This window comes from Salmo trutta, chromosome 33 (genome assembly GCF_901001165.1).
Source record: "Salmo trutta chromosome 33, fSalTru1.1, whole genome shotgun sequence".
NCBI lineage: Eukaryota > Metazoa > Chordata > Actinopteri > Salmoniformes > Salmonidae > Salmo > Salmo trutta.
Genome location: NC_042989.1, coordinates 27,545,542 through 27,557,827, shown reverse-complemented (window position 1 = coordinate 27,557,827; position 12,286 = coordinate 27,545,542). Strand labels below are relative to the sequence as shown.

General features: G+C 47.2%; 1 protein-coding gene across 1 annotated transcript in view; it reads right to left on the bottom strand.

Moving 5' to 3' along the window:
- Nucleotides 1–12,286, bottom strand: part of LOC115172777 (peroxidasin) — an 85,537-nt gene that overhangs the window by 21,393 nt on the left and 51,858 nt on the right. Inside the window, exons 8-14 of the mRNA XM_029730520.1 lie at nt 8,490–8,607; nt 8,002–8,171; nt 6,586–6,858; nt 5,705–5,980; nt 3,541–3,653; nt 1,347–1,503; nt 526–634 (exon numbers count right to left, since the gene is read on the bottom strand). Of these exons, the coding sequence (XP_029586380.1) occupies nt 526–634; nt 1,347–1,503; nt 3,541–3,653; nt 5,705–5,980; nt 6,586–6,858; nt 8,002–8,171; nt 8,490–8,607 (1,216 nt within the window). The remainder of the gene's footprint in view (nt 1–525; nt 635–1,346; nt 1,504–3,540; nt 3,654–5,704; nt 5,981–6,585; nt 6,859–8,001; nt 8,172–8,489; nt 8,608–12,286) is intronic.

The window sequence follows — 12,286 nt, the reverse complement described above, 5'->3', positions numbered from 1 at the left end:
AAGAAATGTATAGTATTTAGAGGATCCAAATTAAGAATGTTTGATATGCTAGTCATATATAGTGATGATGACACATCGGACGAAGCATTGCAATCCAAGTCCTCAGGCTGTGAGAAGACCTTTAGTGGATGTGCCAGTTACAGAGCACAAACACAAACACACAAGCCAGTGAAGCCACTGAGCTCTGGGGGCCCAGAGGCAGGTTCACTATCTGGGTATGTTATTACAACAGAGCTAGAAATCCCTAGCTGGCTGTGTGTGTGTGTGTGTGTGTGTGTGTGTGTGTGTGTGTGTGTGTGTGTGTGTGTGTGTGTGTGTGTGTGGTGTGTGTGTGTGTGTGTGTGTGTGTGTGTGTGTGTGTGTGCGCGAGTGCATATGGAAACATGCTCCTGTTAACCATATCATCAGTTCAAAGAGCTTACACACAAAACATGACTCAAGATAGGTTTCAGAAATTATAATGCATCAAAGCTTAGATTCATAAGCCTGATTCCAACCCGCTGACTAAAAGGGCATTTGACTTACCCATCAAACAGATGCCTCCTGGTGGATTCGATGGCACTGTCCACGTTGCGGATGGCCTCTTCAATAGACGACGTCACAAAGGTGTCCCCTTGTCTACTTACTGGAGGCACTGCAAACAGATAGGCACTGCTTTCATAGCCAGTCGTAAAATCAACTAACACTGACAATAAAACAATAGAATCTGGGTATGTCATCTGGGTATGTCATCTGGGTATGTCATCTGTTGTGTCATGTTCAAGACAGCATGAGGTAGTATTATAACCTAGATCAGGGGTAGGCAACTAGATTCCTGATTACATTGAGACACGATCATGTCTATTTTTGTATTCATGAGAATACTTGGGAACAGATTTCTTAAATTAAACTAATTTTTTGATGAATTCCTGGTGATTGTACAATTTTTTGTTGTTGGAGGGAACAGAACACAGATTGGAGGGAACAGAACACATTTCTGGCAGACTGGTAGTGAAGTTCAGTGTCTGATGTGTAGGCTGCAGACCCGTCCAACAACAGCCCAACATGGTCACAGTTGGCATGCTAGCTAGCATCGGCTATGAGACAGCGTGCAGGCAGGCCAAGGAAAATAAGCAACACTGGGGCTAGAGCTGAGGAGTAGGCCCAACCTATGGTGTTACAATAGTTGTGTTACAGCGATCATAAAGCCTTGGTCCGGTGAGGAGTGGGTGTGGCTTTGGTTCTATCCCAGCAAAACCACATCTGATTCAGGTGTGTTAAGGCAGGGCTGGAACAAAAGCTTGCAATATCTGTAGTTCTCCACAATTAGGGTTAGCATGGATTAGCATACTCTAGTTGTGTCTTACCTAGGACGGTGAGCACCATGCTAGCGGACTGGTAGCCAATAGGGTTGCGGGCGACACACTCGTAGCGTCCACCGTCGGCTAGACCCACGTCCTTGACCTCCAGGAAGCCCTCAGGGGCGATGTGGAACTTCCCACTTTCCGTCACCTGGACACCGTCCTGCAGAGTTGCCGGGAGAGACAAGGGTTGAAAGGTCAGGAGGTGTGGACTAGTGTGGGGTAGTGTGACTAGTGTGACTGCCTTGAGTTACACAGTCAAAGCCGTAGGGTCTGACAGGCCTGCTTAAACCCTACATCCCAACCCGATCACTCCATTCTGCCACCTCTGGTCTCTTGGCTCTCCAACCCCTATGGGAGGGAAGCTCCCACTCAGCCCAGTCCAAGCTCTTCTCTGTCCTGGTACCACAATGGAGGAACCAGCTACCCCCTGAAGCTAGGACAGCAGAGTCCCTGCCCATCTTCTGAAAACATCTGAAACCCTACCCCTTCAAATAGTATCTTAAATAATCCCACAGCACGTATTTATATATATACACTATATATACAAATATATGTGGACACCCCTTCAAATTAGTGGATTCGGTTATTTCAGCCACACCCATTGCTGACAGGTGTAGAAATCGAGCACACAGCCATGCAATCTCCATAGACAAACATTGGCAGTAGAATGGCCGTACTGAAGAGCTCAGTGTCTTTCAACGTGGCACCGTCATAGGATGCCACCTTTCCAACAAGTCAGTTCGTTAAATTTATGCCCTGCTAGAGCTGCCCCGGTTAACTGTAAGTGCTGTTATTGTGAAGTGGAAACGTCTAGGAGCAACAGCGGCTCAGCAGCAAAGTGGTAGGCCACACAAGCTAACAGAATGGGAACACCGAGTGCTGAAGCGCGTAGCGCGTAAAAGTTGTCTGTCCTCGGTTACAACACTCACTAGTTACAAACTGACTCTGGAAGCAACGTCAGCACAAGAACTGTTCGTCTGGAGCTCCATGAAATGGGTTTCCATGGCCGAGCAGCCGCACACAAGCCTAAGATCACCATGCGCAATGCCAAGTGTCAGCTGGAGTGGTGTAAAGCTCACCACCATTGGACTCTGAAGCAGTGGAAACGCGTTCCCTGGAGTGATAAATCACGCTTCACTATCTGGCAGTCCGATGGACTAATCTAAGTTTGGCGGATGCCAGGAGAACACTACCCCAATGCATAGTGCCAATTGTAAAGTTGGTGGAGGAGGAATAATGGTCTGGGGCTGTTTTTCATGGTTTGGGCTAGGCCCCTTAGTCCCAGTGAAGGGAAATCTTAACGCTACAGACACTAATGACATTCTAGACGACTGTGCTTCCAATTTTGTGGCAGCAGTTTGGGGAAGGCCCTTTCCTGTTTCAGCATGACAATAACCCTGACCTCAACCCCATCGAACAGATTTTGGATGAATTGGAACGCAGACTGCGAGCCATACCTAATCACCCAACATCCGTGCCCAACCTCACTAATGCTCTTGTGGCTGAATGGAAGCAAGTCCCCGCAGCAATGTTCCAACATCTAGTGGAAATCCTTCCCAGAAGAGTGGAGGCTGTTATAGCAGCAAAGGGGGGACCAACTCCATATTAATGCCCATGATTTTGGAATAAGATGTCCGACGAGCAGGTGTCCACATACTTTTGGTCATGTATTATATATAATACCTTTCGTGAACTAACACTAGCACTTGAACCCCCCGTCACCCCCCCCCTCCCCGTCACCCATCCTTACTAGACTTTGCTGACAGCTACTTTCCTGAGGAAAAATTAACTTCCTATGACTGTGATATGTGGTTGTCCCACCTAGCTATTTTAAGATTAATTCACTAACTGTAAGCTAAATTACCCAAAATGTAAAAAATGCCTGACCAGGTTGGGATATATGGAGACTATAAAATCAGCTTGGGTTACATGGCTATGTTTCACAATAGGCTGTGATATTCTAGGCTGTACAAAACAACTTTTTTTCATATATATAAGCCTACTAATACTGTGAAAGTTACTAACAGCCATTACCTGATCTGAGCAGACCTTGACTTCCTTTCCCCATCCCTCCTTTCCCCATCCCTCCTTTCCCCATCCCCTGTCCTCAGCGAGAGCCTGGCTATGCTAGCCTTGTTGCCATGGAGGCCGTGACAACGGCAACCAGTAGTTGGTGACCAGGTGACAGGTGTCTAACCTTGCTCCAGGTGAGGACAGGCTCGGGCTGTCCCTGAGCTCTGCAGGGAATCTGGACGTCCGTGCCAGACTCCACAGTCACGTCCCTTGGAGCATTTGTGAAAACAGGCGTTACTGATGATTGAAAAACATGTGTTAATGATTACATCAACGCTCGCAGCAGCTCACAGTGCAGTGCAATCAATCCCAATGCAGTAAAGACACTTTGTCATCCAAATGTTCTCAGCATGTCAAAACAGACACTAATACTTATCTATTGCTGGGACGCACACACACACACACACACGCACACGCACACGCCCATACCCTCTCTCTCTTCATGTTTAAGTTCCATGTCCTCTTAAATCTCTCTTATTACATTAACAGGGACTAGTTGAAGTTTTTCATTCACACACAGCACTCAAAGGTCAACACTCATTTACTGTCCTATCCTATGGTCACGTGTGGCTCAGTTGGTAGAGCATGGTGTTTGCAACGCCAGGGTTGTGGGTTTGATTCCCATGGGGGACCAGTACAGCATTCACTACTGTAAGTCGCTCTGGATAAGAGCGTCTGCTAAATGACTAAAATGTAAAAAATGTAAATGTCTATCCAGTCAAAACCAGAGGAGACTCAGTGTGTCCCTGTGATTAGACGAGGGGTACACTCCTCTCTCACACACAGCTGGGGAGGTGCTTTTTCCTCTTCACAGTAAAAATTCCCATTCCCCAATGGTGGGTGTGTAACCCAATGCAGCCAGCCACCTAGTCATGGGAAGATCACTTTCCCTGTTTCAGGAAGGACCTCTAAGCCCTGAGGGATCCTGAGGTTTAAAGCAGATGAACTGTTCTCAAGATATCAAAGTAGACTAAACTCTTCGAAAAAAAAGGTGCTATCTAGAACCTAAAAGGGTTCTTTGGCTGTCCCCATAGGAGAACCATTTGAAGAACCCCTTTTGGTTCCAGGCAGAACCCTTCTGGGTTTCATGTAGAACCCTTTCCACAGAGGGTTCTACATGGAACCCCAAATTATTCTTCCTGGAACCAAAAAGGGTTCTACCTGGAACCAAAAAGGGTTCTCCTATGGGGATAGCCGAAGAACCCTTTTGGAACCTTCTTTTCTAACAGTGTAGGAAACTCAATGCTAGGAAACACTACAACACTCTGAACACACCCTATGATCTAACGCTGTCAGGCTAAAAAACATGTATCTCAATGTAATGTTCCCTGGCCACGTACAGTGTGTCTCTTTGTCTGTCTGTCTGTCTGTCTGTCTGTCTGTCTGTCTGTCTGTCTGTCTGTCTGTCTGTCTGTCTGTCTGTCTGTCTGTCTGTCTGTCTGTCTGTCTCTGTTTGCGTGTCTCTCTCTCGCTCTTTTACTCGCTGAAAGTCTCATTTTGTTTAAGTGTTGCTCAGGGTTGTGTGTACAGGGTTTACAGTGTTGTAGGCCATTATGTATCATGTACTGCATGTTAACAGCCATTACTACATGGAAAACATGATGTCATCTGGGATTACAGAATGCCATGCTTTCCTGCCCCGCTCTGCTCAACATTCTACTTACAACTACAAGCCTTTCATTTCTGAGAGACAGAGACAGAGACAGAGAGACAGAGACAGAGAGACAGAGACACAGAGAGAGAGAGAGAGAGAGAGAGAGAGAGAGAGAGAGAGAGAGAGAGAGGGGGACCACCCATACGTGGAATGTGTGCACGCATGACTAAGTTGCTTTGGATAAAAGCCTCTGCTAAATGGCATATATTATTGTATTATTATTTCTCTGATTGCAGGCAGTCTAGTGTAAACGACAAATTAGCCCAAGACGTTGTGTACTGTCACTCCCACTCTCTCAATCTGTACTACCCTCCACTCCCCTCTTTTTAAAAAGCCTAGGAGTGCTTGGAGAGGCCTTTAAAATAACACATTGAAATGTTTTTCCTTCTAGCCTACACAATGATGCAGTATAATTATCTCGTCACAGATGGCGTTCTCTAAAAATGGTCAACATTGACAAGGTGTCCTTGAATGTTTCGAAAAGTGCTTAAAACAAAATGTACTATAATTACTACTCTAGACACAACATTTGAATTCATACGTCAATCATAACAGCATGCAGATGAATACCATATTCATACATCAGGCATAACATCTGGATCCTGCTAGGCTATAGAGTAGAGATCCGTCTCACCTCTCTGCTGGATGTGAAGCTGTACGGTGGCGCGCACCGTGCCCAGCGGGCTGACGGCCTGGCACTCATACTGGCCCTCATCGTGGGGCGCCACGCGGGCGATCCTCAGCGTACCCGTAGAGAGGACCAGGTGGCGGCGGTCCTGGGGCAGGGGGCTGCCCCCCCGCGTCCAGGCAATAACGGGCTGGGGGTAACCGCTGGCCTCACAGGTGAAGTCCACCGTGTGACCCTCCAACACTGACTGGTCCTGGGGGGTCAGTGTGAACTGGGGGGTCGCTGGGGAACAGGAACCGCAGGAGAGTTAGGCACAACAACAAGTTAAATCATGTTCTCTCAACAGTGTGTTGTATACATATGGGCAATTCTTAGCAGGTTGACATTTATTGTCATAAGTCTTGTCCTGGAGGCAGAACTGAACCGATTTCCCCTTAGATAGGGCCGCAGCAAAGTCAAAATGGACTATATTGGAAAGATTTATGAAAACAAAAAAGTGCTTTTTAGTCTTAATTTAAGGTTAGGTTTAGGCATTATGGTTAGTAGTGTGGTTAAGGGTAGGGTTAAGGTTAGGGTTAGGTTTAAAAGCAGATTTTATTACTTTGTGGCTGTGCTAGCTAGTGACCAGTCTGCAAAGCTGCCTCGAGAACAAGATTCATGTCAAAAAACGCTAACCTGACAATTCTTAGCAGACTCAAACATATGTACCATTAAAATACCATTTACACATATGGTTTTTCATTGAAAGCAAATTATACTGTGCATCATTGCTTAATATATTGGTCCATGTTTGTCCATTGTCCATGCAAAGTCAAGAAACTACAGAAGATTACAAACAAGATGTTTGCAACTGCCTCTCTCTAAATACTGACTACAGTGCCATTCACCCTGTACAATGATGTGAGCGGTAGCGTGGATGGTGTCCAGGTTGTTGGAGGCGAAGCAGGTGTACTGCCCCCCGTCTGCCTGCACCACGTTCTGGATGAACAGCCCCCCAGACGGGGTGGTGTTGATACGGGCATCGGTAGGCAGGGGCGTGCGGTCCCCCTTGGTCCAGGAGACCCGGGGCTGGGGCTGGCCTGTAGCGCTACACTCCAGGGTGATACTCTCCCCCACCAACACCTCTGTATTCTGGGGCTGGATCACAAAACTGGGCCGCGCTGGGGGAGGAAGGTAGGGGATGAGATAGAGAAGGAGAGACAGAGGAAGATTGAGACAAAGTATCTAAGTGATAACATGGGTGGAAACTAAAGAAGCCTATTCTTTCCCACATAAGGCCTTGAGTTGTTCCAGCCCACTTGATCTGACCAGGATAATACACAGAACCATATCATCTGGCCCTACACAGAATCATATAATCTGGCTCTACACAGAACCATATCATCTGGCCCTACACAGAACCATATCATCTGGCCCTACACAGAATCATATCATCTGGCTCTACACAGAACCATACCATCTGGCCCTACACAGAATCATATAATCTGTCCCTTCACAGATTCATATCATCTGGCCCTACACAGAACCATATAATTTGGCCCTACACAGAACCATATCATCTGGCCCTACACATAATCATATAATCTGGCTCTACACAGAACCATATAATATGGCCCCACGCCCTACACAGAACCATATCATCTGGCCCTACACATAATCATATAATCTGGCTCTACACAGAACCATATAATATGGCCCCACGCCCTACACAGAACCATATCATCTGGCCCTAAACAGAACCATATCATCTGGCCCTACACAGAACCATATCATCTGGGCCTACACAGAACCATATCATTTGGCCCCACGCCCTACACAGCACCATATCATCTGACATTACACAGCACCATATCATCTGACATTACACAGAACCATATCATCCGGCCCTACACAGAACCATATCATCTGGCCCTACACAGAACCATATCATCTGGGCCTACACAGAACCATATAATTTGGCCCTAAACAGAACCTTATCATCTGGCCCTGAAACAGAACCATATAATCCAGCCCTACACAGAACCATATCATCCGGACCTACACAGAACCATATCATCTGGCCCTACACAGAAAAATATTATCTGGCCCTACACAGAACCACAGCATCGGGCCAAGTGTGGAGGAAATAATGAGAGGGAGCAAGAGATCACAGATATACAGTACCTTGTTAACTGTACAAGAGCATAAGTAACCACTTCACTGTCATTGTAGAGAAGGACTTACATTATATAGCCCATGAACTATATACTCAAACCCATGAAAAATATTCAAAAATGTATTACATAATATGAGGGACCACTCACAGGGGGCTCCGAAGTATCTGAGTGTGACCTGAGAGGTTTTGACCTCTCCAGCTACGTTCTTGGCCATGCACTGGTACACTCCCTGGTCCGTCTCCCGCGTGTCCTGGATCATTAGAGTCCCGTCCTCCAGCAGGTTCAGACGTGAGTCATCATGCATGTTCAGGGCATTACTGAGGAAATATACACATACATAAATAACATTACATAATCGCATACATACAGTATGTTTATATGTGGCAGCAGGTAGCCTAGCAGTTAAGAGTGTTGGACCAGTAACCAAATGGTTGCTGGTTCGAATCCCCGAGCTGACTAGTTGAAAAATCCGTCGATGTACCCTTGAGCAAGGCACTTAACCATACTTGCTCCTGTAAATCTCTCTGGATTAGAGCGTCTGCTAATTGACTAAATGGCTAAATGTTAAATGTAGGAAAAAGTAGTTAGGACACATTGTTTCAACGTTGATGTCACCATTGGAGAGCGGGCCTTACTTGTTCATAAGCCAGATGATCTGTGGTTTGGGGTTTCCCTCGGCCCTGCAGGTGAAGTACACCGTGTTCCCTGACGTCACGTCAACATCCTGGGGCTCTGATGTGATCCTGGGCAACTCTGCACAGGAGAGAGGGAGGAGGATGAGTGGAGGATGGGATAAAGACAGGTTTAAGAGAACACAATAAAGCAACCAGCCACATAAATACAGGACCATTTCCTTCAGGACAAGAGTCATGTCTCTGTTAGTCTGATATAACTAGGCCAGAGTAATGGTTTGTAGAGCAGACAGTCTGATATAACTAGGGCCAGAGTAATGGTCTGTAGAGAGGACACTGATATAACTAGGCCAGAGTAATGGTTTGTAGAGCAGACAGTCTGATATAACTCGGCCATAGTAATGGTTTGTAGAGAGGACACTGATATAACTAGGCCAGAGTAATGGTCTGTAGAGAAGACACTGATATAACTAGGCCAGAGTAATGGTCTGTAGAAAGGACACTGATATAACTAGGCCAGAGTAATGGTCTGTAGAGAAGACACTGATATAACTAGGCCAGAGTAATGGTCTGTAGAGAAGACACTGATATAACTAGGCCAGAGTAATGGTCTGTAGAGCAGACAGTCTGATATAACTAGGCCAGTGTAATGGTCTGTAGAAAGGACACTGATATAACTAGGCCAGAGTAATGGTCTGTAGAGCAGACAGTCTGATATAACTAGGCCAGTGTAATGGTCTGTAGAAAGGACACTGATATAACTAGGCCAGTGTAATGGTCTGTAGAAAGGACACTGATATAACTAGGCCAGAGTAATGGTCTGTAGAAAGGACACTGATATAACTAGGCTAGAGTAATGGTTTGTAGAGAAGCCTGGTGCGGGGGTTTGGTGTGGGGGCCTGGTGAGGGGGTTTGGTGTGGGAGCCTGGTGAGAGGGTTTGGTGAGGGGGCTTGGTGAGGGGGCTTGGTGAGGGGGCCTGTGAGGGGGCCCGGTGAAGGGGCTTGGTGAGGGGGCCTGGTGAGGGGGCCTGGTGAGGGGGCTTGGTGAGGGGGCCTGTGAGGGGGCCTGGTGAAGGGGCTTGGTGAGGGGGTTTGGTGTGGGAGCCTGGTGAGGGGGTTTGGTGTGGGAGACTGGTGAGGGGGCTTGGTGAGGGGGCTTGGTGAGGGGGCCTGGTGAAGGGGCTTGGTGAAGGGGCCTGGTGTGGGGGCCTGGTGAGGGGGCTTGGTGAGGGGGCCTGGTGAGGGGGCTTGGTGAAGGGGCTTGGTGAAGGGGCTTGGTGAGGGGGCTTGGTGAAGGGTCCTTTGTAGCTCAGTTGGTAGAGCATAGTGCCGGAGTAGTGAGTTCATTTCCAGGGACCACCCATACGTGGAATGTGTGCACGCATGACTGTAAGTTGCTTTGGATAAAAGCCTCTGCTAAATGGCATATATTATTTAAGCAATAAGGCATTGAGGAGGTGTGGTATATGGCCAATATACCACGACCAAGGACTGTTGTTAAGCACGACACAACGCAGAGTGAACTGGATACAGCCCTTAGCCGTGGTATATTGGCCATATACCACAACCCCCCGAGGTGCCTTATTGCTATTATAAATTGGTTATCAAAGTAATTAGAACAGTAAAAATACATGTTTTGTCATACCTGGTTTGAACCCTGAATGCTGATTGTCTGAAAGCCGAGGTATTTCAGACTGTAACAAAAAAATATGTTTTACTGTTCTAATTACACTGGTAACCAGTTTATAATAGCAATAAGGCACCTCTGGGGTTTGTGGTATATGGCCAATATATCGCGGCTGTGTCCAGGCACTCCACATTGAATCATACTTAAGAACATATATTGGCCATATACCACACCTCCTTGGGCCTAATTGCTTAATTATGTATTATAAGGGGCCTGGTGAAGGGGCCTCTCTGGTTAGGAACAGGGATGGAAACAAGGGTGTGTGTACACACCCACACACACCAATCAACTCCTGTGAGGAAATAGTTTGACTGCTCCAGGAATAAGGCAGGCAGCGTCCCTGTGAGGAAATAGTTCAGCTGCTCCAGGAATAAGGCAGGCAGCGTCCCTGTGAGGAAATAGTTCAGCTGCTCCAGGAATAAGGCAGGCAGCGTCCCTGTGAGGAAATAGTTCAGCTGCTCCAGGAATAAGGCAGGTAGTGTCCCTGTGAGGAAATAGTTCAAGTGCTCCAGGAATAAGGCAGGCAGTGTCCCTGTGAGGAAATAGTTCAACTACTCCAGGAATAAGGCATGCAGTGTCCCTGTGAGGAAATAGTTTAACTGCTCCAGGAATAAGGCAGGCAGTGTCCCTGTGAGGAAATAGTTCAACTGCTCCAGGAATAAGGCAGGCAGTGTCCCTGTGAGGAAATAGTTCAACTGCACCAGGAATAAGGCAGGCAGTGTCCCTGTGAGGAAATAGTTCAACTGCTCCAGGAATAAGGCAGGCAGTGTTCCTGTGAGTGCTGGAGCGTGGTGGTGGTGGTGAACTTCAGCCTGCTGCCTCCTGAGAGATTCTGACCTCTCTTGCAGACTGGCACTTTTAGGTGCCAGTCTCACTCCATCCATCCAAACACACACACACACACACACACACACACACACACACACACAGACACACACACACACACACACACACACACACACACACACACACACACGCATGCACACACACGCCCATTTGTCTACATGTGACAGACACATTTAATAGACAGCATAGAGTAGGCCCTCCAGTCCAGCATCTCTTCGCTCTCTCCTAATGCACACATCATGCACATGGGACAGGCCAAGACATAAATCTGTCTGCTCTGGGCCTTCCAGGTCCTCCACCACCAACCAGCGTAGCAGGCCAACCAGCAGCTCCAACCAGACCGATGGGAAGCAGTAACCTCAGACTGTGTCTTTCTCACCCCCACCACTATACCACATAAGACCACATCAGCACTGGGCACTAATTACACTGTTCGTTTTCCTTAACTCCAAACATGGCAACCCAGCCCTGGGTCCTGTCTCCTTCATAGGCCCAGGTCAGAGAAGGGACAGGAAAGAGAGTGGGTAGCCAGGCCAGCAGGGAGGTGGCACTTAACCACAGGCCCTGTTGTTTTGACAGCTGCTTGTTCCATTGTTTACAGCAGAGAGGAGCAGAGAGGGGAGGGAAAGGAGAGGATGAATGAAGAGGGGAGAGGAAGGCAGAGAAGGAGAGCAGGGGAGAGGAGAAGGAGAGAAGGGGAGAAGAGGGAAGGGAGAGAGGGAGGGGAGGAGGGTTTTATAGGGTTCATTATTTCATTCTGCCAGCCTCACCCATCCATCCCTCACATCAGTGGAGGCTTCTGAGGGGAAGACAGCTCATAATAATGTCTGGAACGAAGTGGCGGCCGGTGCCGTTTAAGATGAGGGAGCACGATTATTTATTTTATGAGCATGGCCTTATTTCTATTACAGCATATTGGATGACTGTCATTCATATTCCATTCACCCAGCTCAATGTAAAATCAATAGGTTTAGGCTACTACATTTTTCCCTATACCCATCATGAGGTTGCTACAACCTAGCCTATGAATGAAAGTTTACAACGTAGGTGCAAACTGGTTGGGAGAAAGATTTGAGTTGACAGACAGGTGACACATGGACAGACAGTGACACATTCAAAACAGAATTGTACATTCTTGGCTTCATCTAGCTGCACTAGGGTGTAATCATTAGTCCAACAGTTGCAAACAAGAGTTTCTATTGGACAAATTCAGGTATGTTTATCCCCGTTTTGTTCCGTTTGCTTCGGTTTAAGAAACATTTTTCAA